This window comes from Piliocolobus tephrosceles, chromosome 1, assembly GCF_002776525.5.
Source record: "Piliocolobus tephrosceles isolate RC106 chromosome 1, ASM277652v3, whole genome shotgun sequence".
NCBI lineage: Eukaryota > Metazoa > Chordata > Mammalia > Primates > Cercopithecidae > Piliocolobus > Piliocolobus tephrosceles.
The window spans coordinates 73,084,381-73,107,909 of NC_045434.1; the positions used below are offsets into that span (position 1 = coordinate 73,084,381).

At 34.7% G+C, this 23,529-nt stretch overlaps 1 protein-coding gene across 2 annotated transcripts in view; it reads right to left on the bottom strand.

Moving 5' to 3' along the window:
• Positions 1-23,529, bottom strand: part of USH2A (usherin) — a 798,346-nt gene that overhangs the window by 648,378 nt on the left and 126,439 nt on the right. For both annotated transcript variants that reach the window (XM_023203737.1, XM_023203738.1), the window contains 2 exons: positions 5,307-5,502; positions 2,430-2,560 (listed from right to left, as the gene is read on the bottom strand). In XM_023203737.1, coding sequence (XP_023059505.1) covers positions 2,430-2,560; positions 5,307-5,502 — 327 coding nt within the window. The remainder of the gene's footprint in view (positions 1-2,429; positions 2,561-5,306; positions 5,503-23,529) is intronic.

Sequence of the window (23,529 nt, forward strand, 5' to 3'; positions counted from 1 at the left end):
GGAGTATTCTAGTAAAACTTTAAAGAGTAATTAACACCAGTTCTGCATTTCTTATAGGAAAACAACAGGAAGGAAGATTTTGTAATTCATTTTATGAGAGTATTATCCTGATAACAAAATGAAACAAACACAATATATAAAAACAAAACCATAGAGCAATATTTCTTGTGAATACAGACATAAAATCCTTAGCAAAATTTTAGCAAATAGAATTTAACAATGTATGAAAAGAATTACACATAAAGATACACACAAAGGTGGTTAGGTTCCAGGGATGTAATGCTGGTTCAACATTTGAAAATCAAGCAATGTATTCCACTTTATTAACAAACTAAAGAAAAAATGATCACATGATCATAATAATTGATGCAGAAATAGCAGCTGACAAAATTCAACGCTTTTCATAAAAACCACTCTCAGAAAAACTAGGAATAGAGAAAAACTTCTCCAACTTAAAAAATAACACTATCTACAGCTAATATCCTACTTATAAATGATACAATCTTTCAAAATTCCGTCCAATAATTTGATCCACTTTATAAGACGTTAAAAAAAGAAATCTAGAGTCAGTGGTATGCTGAAGTACTGTGCACTGGTTCACTAAGAGCAGATTAAGTACATCTCTTCTGAATTCCATGTTCAGTGACATCTCACTGGTAGATTGAAATTGATTGTGGTGGGCTTTTTTTTCTTAGTCAGTTGTTAATTATTTACAAGCACAGAACTACCCAAAGTTGTCTAGCATCCCTATAAAATGGACTTGAAATAGAACTTTGAATTCAGAAAAATCAGGTTTCAATTTCTTGTAGATCTGAATGGTGAAATGGAAAGACAAATCTGATGCACTGTAACTCAAATAGGTTAGACATGTAACTGAGATTCTGGGAGGTAAAACTATAGTTTACAGTCTTCCTATACTATATAACAAAGCTCTTGACCTTAGATATTCAGGGAGAAAAACTGTTCTGCAAGTGAAAATTTACATAATGCTCAGATTATTGTAATGACCATCTTAAATGACAATCTAACTAAAAGATCAGTGCTTAGATAATCTCTCTTTATTCATTCAACATTTATGTGACAAATATGTATTGGGGGCTTTTTATATGACCAAAACTGCTCTGTTTATGTTGGACAGAGAGAAAAAAAGTAAACAAATAAATTAATTTTACAAAGCCTGTAATGAGAATAACATGGGATGATATAAAAGACTTGAGAATGTTTTGTAATTGGGTGGTCAGCAAAGATACCTCAAAATATAATATATCAATATTTGAATGATAAGCAAAAGATAGCCATGCTGAAAACTCCAGGTAGATGTGTAAAAATGAGATATAATTTAAAGATATAGTCAGAGTTACTAATTCATGTATCTAAAATTGTAGTATGACTTTCTGAGAAAATAGTCTCTCAATATTATAAAATAAAAATAGTAGAAATTGTCTTTATTAATAATTTTTTCTACTCTTCAGCTTTCTAATGAAGCATATAATGCCCCCTTATTAACACATGATGGTTACTCTGAAGGTCTTTGAATCCATATTTTGTCTTGGTTTGTATTTGCCTTTTATTTGCGAAAGCAATTTTTAAGGAATTCTCAAAATTATATGAGAAAGATATTTTGTCTTTTATGTATTTTGTTCATAATATAACCTTTTAACAAATGTTCTACAACTGGATTATGGGTTTATGCTCCTAGCCTTATTTATTTATAACAGAATATATAATTGTTAAAAATTAATACAGTCATTGAATTGATTCTTCAAAGTAAATCTCTCCTTTACCAATTTTCACAATTTTAACTTGTTAGTATTATCAGAACAGGTAAATTTTTCAACTTAAATAAGAAGTTTGTTTTTCTGCTTGAGGTAGGATTCATGAACCGAGGTTAGTTAGAATCTGTGTGCGTGTAGGCTAGACATCAATATTTGTGATGTAAGTAATAAAAATGTTTTAAAATGATAAAAAATCCATTGTACTTTTAAGAGGGAAAGTTAGACTAAGAAATTTAGAAGCAAGGCTATCATAATTTCCATTTGACTCTAAGTGTAAGTGACTTTTGCTATACGATCTTCTATGGAATTTTTGGAGAAACTATTCTTGTTTATTTATATTGTGTATTAATATTAATTCACCAATAATTCTAAGACATATACCCCAATTTACTTGGAACGTCTACCCTTCGATGTTTTGACGTTTGTAAAATTAAAACTAAAATAAGCCTTTTTATATGCAAAGGACCACCAAACTAGTGCTATATTTCATGTCCATACTAAAAGTTGCACAGGAACAACCATCTCTTTGAAATGCAAATGCACATAGAGGATTTCCTGGTAAATGCAGTCTTCAATTCTACCAGTGAAATAACACCCAAATAAGTTTCTGGCAGACAGAGTAATCCTTTACCTTAAATACTCAGAAAAACTCACCTGATCGCAAAGAATGCTACCATTTCTAGCGCCAACTTTATCACAGTCACAGGGTTTGCAAACATCTATGGCTGAAGGATCTGCACCAACTTGTCGGAAAAAGTAATCCTTGCACAGCTCACAGTTCCTTCCTGCATCAGGGAAAGGTTATGCATTATGACTTCTAATTCATTAAAATCAGCTGCATAATTCAAAATTAAAGACTGTATTCCTTTGAGGGAATTCTATAATTTTCGGGACGTCCATTTTAATGCACCTTTCATCTCTACCTGCCAATTTAGTGATCCAGAGCATATGAAACAATGAACCTGTTACAAACTGTGCTTTACTTCATTAAACTCCCATCTGTTATATAATACCACACTTCTAAAAAGCTGTGCTTTACAGGGGCCCATACATTTGGAAAGAGTTTGTTCCTAAACTTAAAACTTTATGTCTAGGACCAGGCATTTTATCTAAATTCAATACAGTATGAGAAATTTCTACATATGTGGTAGATGATACTTATATAATAAGAAGCAAGTAGGTATGTAGTATTGGAAATATTTTTCTGGAACTCAATCATGTAAAATGGGAGACTTCTCAATATAATTCATTATTCTGTAGTTAACACAATTCAAAACAAAGGATTATGTTAGTGGCCATTATTTTTCATTTCAAAGATTGAAATAGAAATTCATTATATTTAGATATACCAAGTACTTTTCATATTAAATAATAGAATAACCTAGCATATTAGATATATCAGGTAATTCCTATAGTTTATAATTTATAATTGCAAATTTCCCTTGCTATATTATGTAATAAAAAAACCTAAACTACAAGGAGTTTCTAAAATTAACATGAGTAGTATATAAGATAATTGAAATAAGCTGAAATAAAACTTAAGACTATCAATTTCCCCTTTAAACATGATGTAATTTGCTCAAAAAAACGTTGAAATTGGCCCAATATTAGAAGACTACAGAAATAATCAAGTGAAAACTCATATTCTGCTAGATATTGACTATTGGGCCAATTAAAAATTAAACTGATTTATAATATTTCTAGACTATTTCCATTTACATATGCTGTTGACTCCCAAATCTATATCTCCAATTTAGAAATTCTCTTTTATTTATCAATTAATGAATATTTATTGTGTGATTACCATGTACCAAATACTGTGCTAAGTGCTGTGCAACATAGTAGTGAACTAAATACACAATACCCATTGCATCTTTCACAAAGCTCTCTTACAGTCTAGGAGGTAAGAGGAATATTAACTAACTAATACCAGGAGTAATACACATTTATAAACCATGATAAGCATAGTTGTTACTAACATGTATAAATGATTCTGATCTTCTCTAAAGCATCATGAGAGGATTTCCTTGAAGAAAAGTGCTTCAGAACTGTGTTTCCAACTGCCCCCAGGAGTTTCTCCCATGTCTCTTGGAAACAGAGTGAACCTATCTACAACAGAACTTGCCATCTGCTCCCTCATCTCAATCCTCCTGTATTTTCTATCTCAATGACTGGCACCAACGTTGAGCCTACTGCTCAAGCTAGAATGTAATGCTAGGTATCAGTCTTGGCTCTCCTTCCTGCCCTTACCTACACTCTGCTCACAAAACACTCACTTTTTTATCCTAAATATCTTTTGGATCTATTTCTCTCTATCCACACCATTGAAATGTATTCTGACATTAATTTTCACCTGGACTATTGCAGCACCTCACTAACTGGTTTTCACCAACCACTCTAACCCTCTGCAATCCATTTTTCACTTTATAACCTGGTGTATCTTTTAAAAACAAGTAACTGATTATGCCCCTTTCCCATATAAAACCCTTAAGTGTCTTCTTGACCTTAGATAAAAGCCAAATGCTTTATCATGGCTCCAGAGTTCTCTATGATCTTGCCCTGCTTTTCTTCCTAGTATCTCTTCTTACCACCAGCCATTTGCCCATCTTTCAGTTTTTCAAAGGCGTCACATTTCTCTCTCCTCTAGGCCACTGCACAAAATGTTTCCCTAATTGTAAGCCTTAGTTCACCATCCTAATCCTTCAACTGGTTAACTCCAACTGTACTTGCCCTATCTTAGCAATCATCAGATAACTTTGTAATAATTCCTTTCAATAGTCTGTCTTTCCCACTGTACAATAACCCAAAAACAGACAATTCATTGTCTTTTTCATCTTCATGTCCCCAGCACCTACCCAAGATCCTGTAATATTTAAGTTATCAATAATCAGCTAATAAATGGATTCATGCTTAGGAGTACCACTTTTAAACCCATCAGATATATGCTATTATATTTTACAAATTCAGATGTTGGCCATTTCTTGCCTTTCAAAAAAAGGATGGTATTTTTCATACTAGTCAAATGCTTTGTAGTTTTAGAACAGGACTTTGATTATCATGATCTCTATTTAATCAGTGTTTTCAAAAATAGTATTCTCAGATTACCAGTGTCCATGCCAAATCTGAATGAATGTAATCTCCACATGAGAATCCAGACATAAAGGACAATAAAGGGGACAAAAGGATATTTATTTTAAGGATATTTGTTCAAAGTAAGCATTCCTGAGTTTATCTAAATATAGTTGTGGTTTAGTCAAATGGTGTGAACTCTTTAAAAAACAAAACAAAATAACAGCAACAACCAAATACTTTTCCTGAGAAGATATAGTTTAAGACTAGAGTGTTATTTCTGAAAACTACCTAGTGATTTGGAAATTGAAAGATTTGGTGAACCAGCTTTGGTTTTCAAACTTAACAGTATGAAAGTACATTCTTAAATAAGATAGCAATAACATAATTTAAAATAATATCCGTTGTAGATAGAAGCACACAGGCCTCCAAGACCAACTCAGGAATTTATTTGCTACTTACCTGTAGTGTTATGCTCACAGTCATTACAAACTCCTCCTCCCCCTCTGAAGTGCTCAAAAGGAAATGGGTCTACAGAGATGTTGTAATAGCAGCTTTTGGAATGGCTGTTGCACTGACAACGTTTACAATTGAAAGCGTGAACTTGATCACCTTGGCGGAAAGGCTTGTCATTATAAAGAGGCAAGCAGCGATCACACTAGAACAAAAAGTATCACAGAATAGTAAAGAAATTTAAAGCTAAGATTTCCTTTCATTTTATTGATAGGCTAGGCCTTTCACCAGATGTAAAGCACATATCAGTGAGTTAAAAGTCAGCAATTATTTTGTTTGAAAAATATTTTGTAAGTCAGAAATAGCATATTTATGGGCATGGTAGGGTAGAATTGTAAAAGCGATCATGCAAGCTTGAACCATGCAAAATGATCTTTTTTTTCTTAATTTTTAATTTTTGTGGGTACATAGTAGGTGTATGTATTTGTGGGCTACATGGGATGTTTTGAAAAAGACATACAATGCGTAATCATCACATCTTGGAAAATGGGGTATCTATCCCCTCAAGTGTTTATCCTTTGTGTTACAAACATGCAAAGTGATCTTAACAATCAACAGGAAAGGTTATGATAGTTCTAAGAGTTTGTAAAACTTCAACATGTTAAAAACTCCCCACTATCGGTTATAAATGTAAGTAAATAAACCAGTAAAAAAAACCATTTATTTAGTACTCTGTAATTTAAAACTTTAAAAACCCGGAGAAGTTGTTTTACTCCTTTGTAAAATACTCACTAAAAGTACTTTGAACAGTGCTTGCCTTCATCTTACCTATAACTTACCACACTGAACACAAGCATCTTTTTTTTAATTTTTTTAAATTTTTATTTATTTTTATTGTTTTCTGAGACGGAGTCTCACTGCGTCCCCCAGGCTGGAGTGCAGTGGTGCGATCTCGGCTCACTGCAAGCTCCGCCTCCCGGGTTCACGCCATTCTCCTGCCTCATAATCCCAGCTACAGGTGCCCACCACCACGCCTGCCTGGCTAATTTTTTGTATTTTTAGTAGAGACGGGGTTTCACCGTGTTAGCCAGGATGGTCTCGATCTCCTGATCTCGTGATCCACCCGCCTCGGCCTCCCAAAGTGTTGGGATTACAGGCGTGAGCCACTGCGCCCGGCCACATCTTTTCTATGCCTTGGTGAATTGCCACGCTCCTTTCTAAGTTTGAATCAGCTTCCAACATTTTAACTTTTATACTTTTAGTGTTGTGAAGTACCTGTGAGAATTCCTCTAATGTGAAGTGTTTGGGGTGTCACTTCCTCCAGGACATCTTCACCCTATTCGTGGCAAGCACTTTCCTCACTTACCTTAAGTTCACCTTTACTTAAGAACCTCTGGTTACATATTCAGAATCCCTCAAACCTCAGTAATGAGTATTTCTTCTATAACTCCACTTAGATCCAATTGAATTTTACTTCAAGTATTTTCTTTGTTTGCAGTGCTTTCCTCTTTGCTGTCCAATTCCTCTTCTTTTTTGAATATCTGTGTTTGTAAAGGGTCACTTGGGTTTATCACTCACAAGGAGGCAACATGTCCACACGCTTCTCTGTCTATGAATAAACTGAATAATAAATGTGTACTGCGCAATCACCAACAGATTTTGAAAAAAAATAAACATGATTGGTCACTGACCACAATGTGCATCTCTTATTTTATGTGGTAATTTGTGGATTGCAGAGCCAGCAGCAATGTTTGTTTATGTAATTACTCACAGTAATATTCAATGTTACCTGACACTTGAGCTACATTGTTGGAGGACTGGTAGTATTTAACTAAACTATGGTAACTGATATTCATGCGTATCAGAATTGTTTAAGGAGAGAACTGCCTGTATAACTGTAAGAAAAAACTGTACTCAAATTACATAATAGATCTGTCACGTACTGAAACAAATAAAAAAACCTGGATATATGTTTTATAATTATTTCAACTAATATAAATACAATTTATGGACAAAGCACAATTTTTTCCATACATTTAAATAACAGTTCCACTGAACTGAGTTTAGTATAGCTATAGACACGAAAAAAGTATTCTTCATAAAATAAAGGCAGGAAGTAGAAAATTAAAAGCACTGTAATTTGACTAGCAAATGGTAAGTCAATACGAGTCCATTTCTTTCAAATTTGTATATGCATATATTTTTTCTTTACAAAATTATGAATATATGTGGGTATTGTGTTATTAAACATCATATATTTTGTATTACTACATACTTTTGTATTATTAAACATCACGTATTTTGCTGCATTATTTCTTATATTTCTAAGGTAACATTCAACCATTCTGCAATCATTACACATTTAGTTTTTTTTCCATTTTCTTTTGGGGATGGGGAGTGGATATATATCTAAGTATTACCTTAAGAAAATTATGAGATGAAATTACATTATCAAAGCATATAGACATTTTAAACATTTTGTTAAATATGGTCAAATTCCTTCCAGAAAACTTAAACTCATACTCACACCAGCAATATCTGAGAATGTCCATTTTCTTGTGTTCTGCCCATAATTATTATATTTTCACTATTTTGATTTTAGATAATATGTCAATTACTGTTTTAGTATGTATGTCTTTGGATACTGTTTGGACGAACGGAGGCAGGATGGCGCACTTCCGGGTTCTTCTTCACCACCAACTCTTCCTGGGCGCGGGAAAATGCAGCCAGCACCCGGGAAGGTGCAGATCAACTGGGCATGCGCCAGCTGACGTCATTCCGAAGAGACCAAGATTTACCTGGTCGCACGTGCCGAACGCCCCCCTGACACGCCCGTGCCCCGCCTATTGCCCTCCCACCCCTAGAAAAGCCGCTCTTGGCCAGTGACCCACTCGGACTTCCCAGCTTCCCCACTGCTGTCAGGACTGTCGGAACTCCGGCGGAGAGCTTCACCGGGGCGGGGGGGAACTCTGCCGGCCTTCTTTGCCTCAGGCCAACAGACTTCTTCCCCACACCTTAAGTGACCAAAAATAAACTTGCAGTTTTGCTCCTACACTTGCCTACCCGCTGACTCAGCGTATGCCAGAGTTACATGTTCTTTTGTACGCGTTCTGGTGGTCTTAGAAAAACAAATCAGATACTAGTAATGCCAAGCAATCTTCACCTAGTTCTTGGTTAGATATAGTCCTTTTTGAGAAAATTGTTCGTTTTTCTTTTTTTTTTTTTTTTTTTTGAGACGCAGTCTCCCTCTGTCGCCTGCAAGCTCCGCCTCCTGGGTTTACGCCATTCTCCTGCCTCAGCCTCCCGAGTAGCTGGGACTACAGGCGCCCGCCACCTCGCCCGGCTAGTTTTTTTGTATTTTTTAGTAGAGACGGGGTTTCACCATGTTAGCCAGGATGGTCTCAATCTCCTGACCTCGTGATCCGCCCGTCTCGGCCTCCAAAAGTGCTGGGATTACAGGCTTGAGCCACCGCGCCTGGCCCCGTTTTTCTTTAGTATACTCTTTTTTAATTGACTTCAAAGATTTTATCAGATATTAGAATTTTCCTTTGCCTGTAAAATAGTGAAGATTTAGTTCATAATTTTAAATATACATTTATATTTACTTCCTTCCCCTACTTTATTAGCCAGAATTTTCAGCATAATAGTTAATGTATATAGTATGGTAGTGTGATAGGCATAATTATCTTTTTACTCATTTTAATGAAAATATCTATAATGTTATAGCTTTTATAGTATTGACTATTGATTTTACATAGACAATTTTTATCATTTTAAAGAAGAAATTGCTACTTCAAAACAACCAATATGGATTTTCTGTAAAAATATATATATAGTCAGTTTTATTAAATGTTCTGACTTAATTGTTTGACCTATTGAATTGATAAATTATATAATAGGTTAGTAGGTTAATTGGAGTCTGTGCTTGCATTTTTTAATAAACCCAACATCATTAATAGTAAATAATGCCAAGTAAAAAAAAATTTAGGAGTTTTACATTTATAATCATAAATAAGATTTAACTAGGTTTTTATAAAGACTTTTATTAAAATAAATACATCTTAGAATTTTAATAGGTAATTATATGTATTTGTATTTATAACTCTAATTTTAATATCTGAATGATCAGAAAATTCTCATTTTGCACACACACTAAAACTATTACATTTTGTCAAATTATTTCTCACTCTCCATTTGCTGTGAAATACTTAATGTGACTTCCCTAAGTGCTCAGCGTATGCCAGAGTTACATGTTAAATTATGAATCAGGAGAGTCAAACCATGTAAAGTAATGTCTCTCTGTTTATCCATAATAATGGTCCTTTGTTCTTTGTTTTATATTAACATTGTTAAAAACTATTTTCACATTGGGACAACAAAGGTTATTCTATTGCTCTATTTTAATATAGAATAAATTGTAATAAATATTTAGTATTTTAGAACAGTTTGACATATGTCATAATAATTATTGGAACATACACTTGTCAAAAGCATTTTTTTTTTTTTTTTGCCTGTATTTACTTTTCCCTGCTAGTTCAATTTCTTCCTTTAACAATCTTGAAGGGAGAAGATAAAAAATAAGAATTTAGTTGTCTAGTGTGTTGCTGTTTAATGGCATTCCAAAATTTTAGCATGAAAACAAAATGAGTTTTTTCTACTTAGCTGGGGAGAGAGAAAAAGACAAAAAGGAGAAAAATAATACGAATGTAAACATCAGGTCACAATGTTTACATCAGGTAGTGCTACATTTTAATAATTGACAAAAAATAATTCACCATTTTGGCCATTTTACAATGATCAAGTTAAACTCTATGGTCAATTAAAATATCACTGTAATATTGTTTTTGGAGTGATAAAGATTCTCTCCACAGCCATTTGCAACACTTTAGGCTAAGGTAGTTGTCCCTCTTCTCATCTCTCCGAGTACTCTTTTTTTGTTGTTTGTTTTTTGGTTTTTTTTTTGAGATGGAGTCTCGCTCTGTTGCCTGGGCTGGAGTGCAGTGGCCGGATCTCAGCTCACTGCAAGCTCTGCCTCCCGGATTTACCCCATTCTCCTGCCTCAGCCTCCCGAGTAACTGGGACTACAGGCGCCCGCCACCTTGCCCGGCTAGTTTTTTGTATTTTTTAGTAGAGACGGGGTTTCACCATGTTAGCCAGGATAGTCTCGATCTCCTGACCTTGTGATCCGCCCGTCTCGGCCTCCCAAAGTGCTGGGATTACAGGCTTGAGCCACCGCGCCCGGCCCGAGTACTCTATTAATATCTCAATCTTGTTCCTGTCAGTCTAGTGAAATGATTGTCTTTTGTATATGTGTCTTTCAGGAAACACAAGTTATTGACTTTATATTCTCTGTGTCATCCACGCATTAGGACCATGATAGACAACTGTTAAGCTGTTAACTGACAATTCACAATTAATAATGATATTACTGTCCAAAGAAAGTTGTTCTTGAGGGAATTTAGAGAGGAGACAGAATGGGGACAATTCACAAACAAGGGGACATTTATGTAAAGTCTTCAGAATTGACTGTTATGTGATGATTTGCAATAAAAGCCACTTACAAATATAAAATGAAACTCACTTTATAAAAGAAGAATATGTGGCAACCATTAAAATATTGTCAGCTATGGGTCTCTAGCCAATAAAATTTAAAGTGGGGAAATTGACCTCTTTACATTTCCCTCACCAGCAATGCCCATATGCAAATCAAATTTATTTCATAAAATCAAAAGTTAGAGATTTAAGTAGAGGCTGGGATTCAGACAGCTTAGTTCTATTATTGGTGCTGCTGTTTACTAATCACAAAAAGGCCTCTGTGAAAAGTAACATCAAATGCATACTCTCATATGATGAGTATGCTCTCATTTAATGAGTATATACTCTGGTTATTGTATTAAGCATTTAAAATGGGTTGTTTCATCGAATCCTTTCGGCCTAGGTGATACAATATCTCACATCTAATTTCTGTTTCTTGATTTGCTAGCCCTGTGTTCTTGTGTAATTGCCTGTACCTCTTTAATTCTTATTTTTCTCACTCATAACATGACAGTAATAATACTCCTCTCATAAGGTTGCTGTAAAGACCAATCAGTTATCAAAGTGCTTGTCACACAGTTGGCCCTCAGCAAACTTGCCTATTACTTTGATAGTTATTGGATTCACAACAGAGGATTAAAGAGGTTAAGTAACATGAATAATGACAACGGACAGTTAGTCCTAGAGTCCTCTTTCCTTCTATGAATATCAGTTTCATCATCTCCAAAACGAAGATAACTTAATGGAATGTCTTACTTATATCTGACTCAAAATAATCTTTGGATAAGTGGTAATATATAAATAATGCCCAAAACAAAGCCTGGAAGTTATTACATGCTCAAACCTAAAGTCAGAAGATGGAGGAGTAGGAAAAAGAAGGAAGAGAAGGGTAAAAACCCAAGAGAATTGTTGATCTCAAGTTTGACTAGCACCAGCAGTAAGTGACTATCACTATGCTATATATAGTCTATAATCATTAAAAGGTGATTCTGTGATTATAAATGCACTGGTCTATGATCTGCTTTGGAGGAGGTAGCCTACAGAGTGGAACAAGAAGAAATTTATGACCAAAATTTATTTCTGGTTAATTTGATCATCTGTATCTACAACTACAGAAGAGGTCCTATCTATCGACAATGCTTCCTAGAAGCCATCAGACATAACTATTACTTCTTCTAGTAGCCCTATGTATGGGGAAGATACGTTCTAATTGGATAAATGAAAGAATAGATGAAAATTTGCCTTCTGACTTCTTGGATTTGAAGGAGAGAAATAAACTCATTAAGCTGTCTTCCCCAGTTCAATTAGCCATACAACTAACCTGATTCCCAATATTTTAAAAACCCTATTCCATTGTAAAACTTTTGCCAAAGGCAACATTTTGTTGTAACAAAATGCTCTGAGCTTATTTTTCTCTTGACTTCAAAGCATTCTCATTGAATAATTTGTTTACTCTATGGTGGCTTTTATTATTCAAGTTGTGCTTTCTTAAATATAAGTTGGTAGAAGTGATGAGATGGAAATTGTGGTCCTGTCATACTGATTTCAGATGCAGTTTGTCTTTTACAAAACAATTGCTGGCTGTTTGAGTTTGGGATATTGCCTACATGACTTAGTGAAGCAAATCCAGCAAAAGTATTCCTTTGCTATTTCTAGAAGGACATTTTTGCTTTTTGATTATAATCTTTAAGAAATACGATTTCAGATTTTATACTTAGTATCAGTCCAAAAGCCATTATCAAAAAGTGTAATTGTAAATAAGACTGGACTAAATGTGTGTCAATGTTCCAAAGACACCATCATGGCTGCCTTAGTGTTTGAAGCCAAAGACAAATTTTACCACTGACCCATTGGAATGGTTCTGGTCCTACCAAGCTACTTGTTATTGAAAATGGCTGGCCTTTCTTTTGTGGAGAATAAAAACCCTGCAGATATATGGGTAACCTGTTCGGTTTTCCTTGAGAAAACAAGCATAGCTGTTATTTTTTGATTCTCAAATTAATATTTTTTAGATTATGATGATACCAGGATGACAAGAATTTGTAGAAAGGGCCAGTTCAGAACACTGCTTATAGAAGAGGAGTTTATCCATTCCTTTTAGGAGGAGCAACATATGTATACATTCCATGGGACCCAGAAATTCCACTGAGAATTTAGGAGAACACGTTTTTAAAGCCGCTTGATAAAGATTTTCTGTTTTAATAATGGGGTGTTGATAATACTGAAGAAAAGGAAAAATTAAATGTCCAAAAGCAAGAGAGTGGTTTAAGATGTCCTAATTCTTAAATAAATAAATAAATAAATAAGGCTAACATTTATCAATATAAATAGAGAAAGATATTCATAATACAGTTTGAATTTAAAATCAAGTTAAAAATAATATATAGAGTATAATCCTCTATTCTAGATAAAGGTAGAATTAGCTATAGATATAAATATACAATTTTAAGAAGATAGAGACAGATGAGACAGGTTTACTTATAATAACAATAATATAATGACTGAAAGTATATAAACTAAGAGTATTAGCTGGGGTTATCAACGGGTGGAAGGTTTACAGATAAAGTTTATAACTTTATTTTTCCCACAGTGTACATTTATTACTAATGTATTAAAAATTAAGGGCAAATAAAATGTAACTGTATGAATGGTTACAAGATAATTATACATCATTTGCATATAACATTTCACTAAGGAAAGCTAAGAAAACTAACATGTTTCAGTTTTAAATTATACACAGATGAGTAAAAAACTGCAGAAAAAAATGATTCTCTTTTCAAGTAGTATGTAGGCTGAAAAGTTTTTGAGCCACCAGTAAACAGAGTATGATTTGTAAAAGATATACATTTTTTCAAAGCAATGAGATTAAATACAGAAGCAAAGATTTTGAGAGATGATGCCTAAATTTGTTTTAAAATTTGACTTGAAACATACACAACTAAATGACACACCAACGTCTATTTGGGTCTTTGATCCTAAAGATGATACTGTTCTATTATCATTTTGTGTGGTTTACAAAGACAGATAGAAGGAATACTTTGTAGTCTACTCTTTGATTATAAAGTTTCATAAAGTGTTAAATTCTTGGTCCCATAATTGTTTCTTAACAACACTTTTCAGATAATACAAGGATAACCATGACAAAATGGAAGAAATAATAATTGGTAAGTGCATTATAAGTAAATTTTTGAATTCTCATAATTTTCATGTACCTTTTCTACCAGTGATTTTAAAGTTTGATTTAAATTCAAGAACACTGTATCTTATATTTTATGCAGCTCCCGAAGCAAATGGTTTTCTATTTCATGTTTTCCCAATCTCCAGTTGATCATTTGTCACTTTCAATTATGTTTCGGTTTCTTCTGTAACAACTGGATTCCCCCGATATGTCCCTGAATGCTCAAATTATGAGATTAGACAATGGCTATATCAGGGTCAAGGACCTTTATCACTGATTCATTTAACTGCTTTCATTTTGATAGCTTCTTAAAGGCTACTAATCAACTCCGCTAAGTTGCAGCCAAATACTTTGACATGTTCAGGTACGAAAATCATTGAATAATCATTGAATCTAGAAGACACTGATGAAATTTATTTTATTACATTATCTTCTAATAATACACAATGACAGTTCTTTCTTCTGGATCATTAAACTGAAGTATAGTGTTCCTTTGTTACTATTACAGAGCAGCAGCAAAGACAGTCTTTCAAAGATAACCCATAGTCTCCAAAGCATTTTTATCAACTCCACTCCCAACAGACTGAGTTTTCTTTTTGGTTTTTTTTTTTTTTTTTTTTGGAGACAAAGAACAGAGTCCTGCTCTGTTGCCCAGGCTGGAGCCCTGGCACTATATGGGTTCACTGAAACCTCTGCCACCTGCATACAAGAGATTCTCATGCCTCAGCCTCCCGAGTAGCTGGGACTACAGGTGCACACCACCATATCTAGCTAATTTTTGTATTTTTTAGTAGAGAGACCTTGTTGCCCAGGCTCGTCTCAAACTCCTGATCTCAAGCGATCCGCCCACCTCGGCCTACGAAAGTTCTGGGATTGCAGGCATGAGCCACCGTGACAAGCTACACACTCAATTTTATTTATTTCTTAACACCTTCAAATTTACAGAGATAGTAGAAACTTGTGTAAAGTACAAGTTAAAGTAATTTAACTACAAGAGCAATTTATTTATTCAGTAACTTATCCAACAATCTTAAATGCCTACTATGTGAAAAAAGAAGGAAGAAAAATGTCCTCTTAGACAAAGATACATAAAGTCCTTGCTAAAGATTGGGGGCTAGGGAGAAAATTTCCTCTCCAGGTCCTGAGAGCTCCCAGTGTCAATGACTTTTGGAAGCTTAAGTTTATAATGATCACAACGAGTCATCGAAAACAACTTGTGTTCAATGTGTTGAAGAAGTGCCTAGAAGGAGCCCTAGAACATAGTAGGTACTCAATTTATGTATCTGGATATTCTCCTTCAGAGATCTCACTTCTAATCTGCATGTTTATACTGATTTCAGGGACAGAAAATAGTATTCCAGGGAGAGAGGGGTTGACTGGAGTCACACTGGTTCAGTCCATCTTTTCTTTCTGCTGAGTCTAAACTGGACAGCAAAGCCCTAGAAACTAAGAGATGTAGTTATTCTACTCCTGGCTATAAAATTTAGAGATATGGATGCAGCACTGGCTATGTGAGAAGGAGAGAAAGACAATCTGCTTCAAAGTGAGAGATCATAAAATGATCACTTTTTAGTACTGTTACAGTACTGCTCACGGAATAAAAGAAGTAATTTTAAAAACTATTCCCAGAGGGCCTGAATGAATTGGAGACCCTCTAAAAATCTGTACATTTTCCCTTTCTCATCAGTAGAAACCAGCCCCCTATGTTGGAAATGTTAAGAGACTAAATCTCTAATAATAGTAATTGTCCTCCAGCTCTATTCAAGGCTTCCCCTTTCCTTTGGCTGGAACAATTCAATTGTAATTCAAAGGATCCAGTTTCACTGTGATTTGTCTACTAGGTAGAGAAATCATCTTCATAAACACAAAAACTTTAGTGTGCTCAGGTATCTTTTTGCCAATAGAAGTGTCCCTAGGTAACTCTAATGTTCCCATGGCAAACGTAATGTTAGACATACTTGTTAATTTATTATCAGTGATAGATTTCAGAGGGGGACACAGATAAAGTGCCCAACTACACAGAGAATCTAGACAGAAAATAGCTCAGTGCTTTGCACATGGGAGGCGATCAATATATATTTGATGAATGTGTGAGTGAATGTCCTAACAGACTCTTTGCATTTATGACACATTATAGAACTGTACTTTAATGTGACTAGCATTTAATTGAATAGTAACATTAAAGGCTTAAAGGCAAATGCAATAATACTTTACCTGTGAATTTCTATCTATGGATTATGTAATTTCAATTAGAAAAGCCAAAACAAATACTATCCTTTATCACTGAGAAGACAGAAATACCATGTGTTTATCCTTCAATGACATATTCCTTTCTCAGTAATTATCTTTCCCTTGGCTAGAAATTCTTACATAATTGAAGTGTTCACAGATACAATGTACTTACTCTTTAGATACTAAAATTAATAGCATAAAATAAATAACTACTAATACTGTTAGACAATACTGATCAAATATAGGTGACAATACAATGATCACAAACACATCATACATAGTTACTTCAATATTTCAATTATTAACATAACTGGCTATTTTTAGAAACATTCTAATTCAAGTAATGCCTAGTCTAATTCTATGGGCAAAGTGAAATGAAAGATTGGAAAATTATCCAATAAAACAAATCGTAATAATGTGACATAAAACCTGCATTTGGAAAAACAGAAACTGTAGGCAGGATTGTTCGGATAATCCTTCAGTCTACATGTTATCTATATATAAATATAACTGATAGCCTATTTATTTTTAAGCAGAATTTCCTTACTGTAGGCCTTGTGAATACAGACCTAATTATGTCTAGTGGTTGAATGAGATGGAACCATTTTCATGAGAGGCCTTGCATTCTTATTTGTTAATTTTCAATACTGTATGTTGTTAGGTATGTGATTTCTCCTTTGAAATGCCTGTCCTTCTTCATTCCTTCTTCCTCTTGTTTGTGGATTGTTGAGCGCACTAAATAAAAAAGACACATGTGGACATACCACGTTCCCTTAAGAGAACAGAAGGAAGATTTTAAAGTTTGTTCAAGATTGTAGATAATGGATGAGATAAAGCAATTCTATTTTATTGCAACCATAATAATTTAACCCTATCGATATTCCAGGAGATAAGGCCTTGAATAGAGACCATATTTATTCAGGATAACCTGCATTATTTTACAAAGGAATTCAATGAAGAAAAGCTGGATTCATTATATTAATATATTGTTTACAGGCAACTCTCCAAAATAATATACATCATACAAATATGAATTCACATACTAAGAAGCATAAGGCATTATTGATGTTTTTTAATATTTAAGATTCCTCTAAACTTAGTCAACTGATATAAAAGTATTTGATTATTTAAATATAAAAGATATTTTATATTGGAAATTTTGTCTAGTATTAGACTTGATTACTACATTAGTAAATTAAAAAACCCTTTCTTAAGTATTGCTGCATTTGAATTTTTCTTTAAGATTTAAAATGTCTATACTATTCATATTATTTGTTAATTACTAATTGTTAGTCTGAATCATTTGCTTGCACTGAAATCACCTCTATTTATTATAGTAATTAGTGTCTACCAGGGAATCTTTTTTGAATTTCACAAATGAAGGTCCTTCAATATTTTCAAATACTTGCATCTGTAATCAAGACATAATGACTGTACTCTGGCATAATGCTCTACACATAGAAGAGATTTATAAATATTTGTTGAGTAACTAAAACTAGCAAATGATCAATCTTCACAGTAAAACTGTAAATGTACACAGTAATCATTAATTTAGTAATGGTTATTCCATTGTGAATAGAGTCACTTCCACTCTGTCTTTAGTAGTAGCATGAGTATTTACAAAGATGATATATTTCTGATAGATTAATCAATCATATTATTGTATTTGAGGGAAATTATACTGAAATATTAAAAATAAATTTATGAATAATTTAAAAACAAAGAATTGTACTATTTTATGTACTACTCAACTTAGAAACAAGACACTGCCATATATATTCCACTGCACTAATAATATCTGAATCTAGTAATACAGTAAGTAGTCCTGTTTTCCATAAGGAATACATTTTAAGAGCTCCAGTAGATGCCAGATCTCTATGTTCCAAATGACAGCAACTGGGTTTGGTACTATATGTACTATGTAGTACATATTTTGTTTCTATGTAGTACATATTTTCTGTTCATGTCTTCCAGTCACAAATTTAATGCTTTTTCTTTTTTCTTTTTCTTTTTTTAAACTAAGCACTTATCTAGCACTGTGGCCATAACTTTTGCAGTTTGTGGTGTGACAGCAAATCTAGCACTAATTTCTTTTTTTTTTTTTTTTTCACTATTTCACAGATAGAAGATTCATTATTATTATAGATCTTAGCAATCTCAGCATACATTTTTTTACTTTCTTATTAAGTCAATAACAGTGGGTTTGGTTTGTTTTGGTTTCTCTAGTTCCTTGAGGTGTGACCTTAGATTGTCTATTTGTGCTCTTTCAGACTTTTTGATATTGGCATTTAATGCTATGAACTTTCCTTTTAGCACTACCTTTGCTGTATCATGGAGGTTTTGACAGGTTGTGTCACTATATCAAACAATTCAGTAAAAGGATTTTTTAAATTTCCATCTGGATTTCACTGTTGACCCAATAATCATTGAGAAGCAGGTTATTTAATTTCCATGTATTTGCATGGTTTTGAGGTTTCCTTTTTGAGCTGATTTCCAATTTTATTTCACAATTGTCTGAGAGAGTAGTTGATATAATTTCAATTTTCTTAAATGTATTGAGACTTGTTTTGTGGCCTATCACATGGTGTATCTTGGAGGATGTTTCATGTGCTGATGAATAGAATGTATATTCTGCAGTTGTTGGGTAGAATGTTCTGTAAATATCTGTTAAGTCCATTTGTTCTAAGGTATAGTTTAAGTCCACTGTTTCTTTGTTGACCTTCAGTCTTGATGATATGTCTAGTGCTGTCAGTGGAGTACTGAAGTCCCCTACCATTATTGTGTTGCTGTCTATCTCATTTCTTAGGTCTATTAGTAATTGTTTTATAAATCTGGGAGCTCTGGAGTTAGGTGCATATATATTTAGAATTGTGGTGTTTCCCTGTTGGACTAGTCCTTTTATCATTATATAATGTCCCTCTTTTTCTTTTTTAAGTGCTGTTGCCTTAAAGTTTGTTTTGTCTGATATAAGAATAGCTACTCTTGTTTGCTTTTGGTGTCCATTTTCGTGAAATATCTTTTTCCACCTCTTTACCTTAAGTTTATGTGAGTCCTTATGTGTTAGATGAGTCTCTTGAGGACAGCAGATACTCGGTTGGTGAGTTCTTATCCTTTCTGCCATTCTGTATCTTTTAAGCAGCACATTTAGGCCATTTACATTCAATGCTAGCATTAGGATGTGAGATACCATTCTATTCATCATGGTATTTGTTGCCTGAATACTTTTATTTAAATTGTGTTTTTTTTTAATAGGTCCTATGAGATTTATGCTTTAAGGAGGTTGTATTCTGGTGTATTTCAAGGATTTCTTCCAAAATTTAGAGCTGCTTATAGCAGTTCTTGTAGTGCTAGTTTGGTGGTGATAAGTTCTCTCGGCATTTCTTTGTCTGGAAAAGACTGTATTTTTCCTTCATTTATGAAGCTTAATTTCACTGGATACAAAATTCTTGGCCAATAACTGTTTTGTTTAAGGAGGATAAGGATAGGACACCAATCCCTTCTAGCTTGCAGGGTTTCTGCTGAGAAACCTGCTGTTAATCTGACAGGTTTTCCTTCATAGGTTACCTGATGCTTTTGCTTCACAGCTCTTAAGATTCCTTCCTTCATCTTGACTTTAGATAACCTGATGATTATATGCTTAGGCAATGACCTTTTTGTGATGAATTTCCCAGGTGTTCTTTCAGCTTCTCGTATTTGGATGTCTAGATCTCTAGCAAGGGTGGGGACGTTTTCCTTGATTATTCCCTCAAATAGATTTCTAAACGTTTAGATTTCTCTTCTTCCTTGGGAACACCAACTATTCTTAGATTTGGTTGTTTAACATAATACCAAGCTTCCTGGAGGCCTTGTTCATTTTTAAAAAATTTTCTTTGTCTTTGTTTGATTGGATTAATTCAAAAGCCTTGTCTTCAAGCTCTGGTGTTCTTTCTTCTACTGGTTGGATTCTATTGCTGAGACTTTCCAGTGTATTTTGCATTTCTCTAAGTGTGTCCTTAATTTCCAGAAATTATGATTGCTTCTTATTTATGCTATCTATTTCTCTGGAGATTTTTCTGTTCATATCCTGTAACATTTTTGAAATTCCTTTGAGTTTGTATTCACCTTTGGTGCCTCCTTGAGTTACTTAATAATCAACCTTCTGAGTTCTTTTTCTGGCAATTCAGAGTTTTCTTCTTGGTTTAGATCCATTGCTGGTAAGCTAGTGTGATCTTTTGGGGGTATTAAAGAACTTTGTTTTGTCATATTACTAGAACTGTTTTTCTGGTTCCTTCTCATTTGATTAGACTATGTTAGAGGGAAGATCTGGGGCTCAAGTGCTGTTGTTCAGATTCTCTCTTCCCACAGGGTGCTACTTAGATGTGGGTGCTCAGAGATGTGCCTTCCTGAGAGCTGAACTGCAGTGATTGTTGTTTCTCCTCTGGATCTAGCTGTCCAGTGGAGCTACCAGGCTCCAGACTGGTAGTGGGGAGTGTCTGCAAAGAGCCCTGTGATGTGATCAGGCTTCAGGTCTCTCAGCCCTGGATACCAGCACCTGCTCTGGTGGAGACAGCAGGGGAGTGAAGTAGACTCTGGAGGGTCCTTTGTTATATTTTTGTTTATTGCACTAGTTTTGTGTTGGTGGGCCTCCGGACAGGAGGTGACACTTTCAAGACAGCATCAGTTGCAGTAGTATAGGGAGGATACAAGCTTGCTCTAGAGTCTCCTGCATAAGTTTCTCAGGAAGTGGTCAGGGCCATAGAGCTCTCAAGAGATTATGTCCTTTGTCTTTGGCTACCAGGGCAGGTAGAGAAAGGCCATCAGGTAGGGGCAGAGTTAGGTGTGTCTGAGCCTAGACTCTCCTTGGGCAGGGCTTGCTGAAGCTGCTCTGGTGTTGGGGGTGTGGTTCTCAGTGAGATGGAGTTATGTTTCTAGGGAATTATGACTTCCTCTACTACATCATACAGGTCACAGGGAAAAGCTGGCAGTGAAAGGCCTCACCCAGCTCCCATGCAACCCAAAAGGCCAGTCTCACTCCCACAATACCCTCCACAACAGCACTGAGTTTATTTCCAGGCAATGTTTGAATAGGGCTGAGGACTTGTCCTTGCTCCAGGTCTCCCCACTGGGAAAGCAAGCAGGGCTTTCAGGTTTCACACCTCCCTGCCTGCTGCAACTTCTGTGCTGTGTCTGCACTCCTGGTTCACCCTCTCCCCCAGATTCTGCTAAGAAAGTTCGCATTCATTCAAAATTGTTACAAAGTTCATCTGGAAGTTTCCTTCTCCGTGTGGTCTTTCCCCAATTCCACTGGCAGTCTTCCCCAAGGACCCTACAAGACAAAGTCAGAAATGGCTTTCCTTGGGGCTGAGAGAGTCCACAGGGCTCCTCGCCTTGCTTCCTTTACCCCTGTATTTTGCTCAACTCTCTAAGTTTGTCTCAGCTCCAGGTGAGGCCAAATCCATCACCTGTGATCTGGACCTTCAGGTTCCCCAGGAAAGGTGCATGTTCTGGGGTGGACGATCCCCCTTTCACACCTTGGGTACTCACAGTTTTTCAGCTGTCTCCTGGATGCAGCAGCAGCAGCAGTCTATTTCCTTCAAAGGATATGTGGATTCTCTTGGCTTTCCTGGTATGTTGCTGCAGTGGTTCTTGGAGCAAAAGTTCATGATGTGTGTCTCCATATGCTGCTCTGTCTGTCTGAGTGGGAGCTTCAAGTTAGACCTGCCTCCTACCCTTTTATCAGTTTCTTCCTCCTATTTGTATGATTTTAAAATTTATATAAATGGTATACGGTGTATGTATTATTCTAAAACAAGCTTTTCGTAGTCATGATTGTTTGAGAAGTCTGGTCATGTTGATGTGATAGCTATATTCCTTCACATCCACTACTGTAAAATGTTCCGTGTAGATATTTGCAAATTGTTTTCCATAGTGCAGCAGCACCTTCCCATAAGTGGTGTATGAGTCCCCACTTGCTGGTTTCTGAAATTTCCAGATTTTGCAATCTTTGCCAACTTGATGGGTATAAAATATTATCACATTCCTTTTTCTTTTTTTAGTTTACTGATAACCAGTAAAGTTGCACATGTATTTATATGTATATTGACCATTTCAGTTGCCACTTCTGACTTCTTCTGTGAATTATTTGTTCATTCACCTCTTTTGTCTGTTTTTCAAATAGTTTGCTTAATTTAAATGTTACCTTTGTCAGTTACATATGTGTTGTCTTGCTAATGTCAACTGCTAGTATGTAGCTTTTCTTTCTTTTTATAAAAAGACATTTTAAATAAGAGATGTATTAAATTCTTCTATGCTGATGGTAGAACTTGACAATTTCTCTTTCTGTTCTATACATTTTTGCTTTATACTTTTGAAACTAAGATAAGATGCATGTAAGCTTAGAATTTTACATTTTATAATTATATAATAGGCCTCTTTTTTCTTAATGAAACAGTAAAGTCTATTTTGCCTAATATTTACGTAGCTCAGGCCAGCTTTCTTAAATTTTCAAACTTAAAGTGTATTTGTTTTTTAGGTACATCTCTCACAGCCTCAGCACAAGTACCATGCTGAACTGCATTGCTGCATGAGGGCAAAGGAAAAATATGATCCTGTGTATACAACTAGACAATATATACCAATATTTGGAGCCAAATGGAAAAAGTTAATAAACACTCTACAATTTTTTAAAAAATAGTTATGGATAATGTCCCATCATGCCTAGTCTGTTTTTAGACCATTGTAAAACCTTATATGAGACAGGGACATGCCAACCTTATAAAACAGGTAGGCAGGAATTATGAACTGATTAGAAACAACAGTTCTCATTACAAAATAACGCAGGACCATTAAACAAGCAACACTAATGTGTCTTTACTTGAAATTTTGATTTTTAATTATAGGTTTTAAAATCATTTGACTTTTTGAAATATTACATAAAAATATTTTAAATCTTGCTTAATACAGTGTTTTTTGTTTGTTTGTTTGTTTTTTTGGTGCTTTTGTAACGTTTGCAACTAAGACATTCTCTCGCCCTAATTCAGCCTCTGGTCAGACAATAGGTGGATGTTGTTCTCTCTTTCAGCCAGTCTTATAATTCTAATACATTCAGCACATTTAGATTTCTTATGATTGTTTATTTATTTGGAATTTCTATTTTCTATACATCCTTTTTCTTTCCCTCTCCTTTATTGCCTTATTTTGAAATGAGATTGTTGTTTTTATTCCTTCCTAATACATTGCTGAAAAGGAGTGGTGAGAGGAAACATTCTTGCCTTGTTCCTGATCTTAGCAGAAAATATTCTGGTTTCA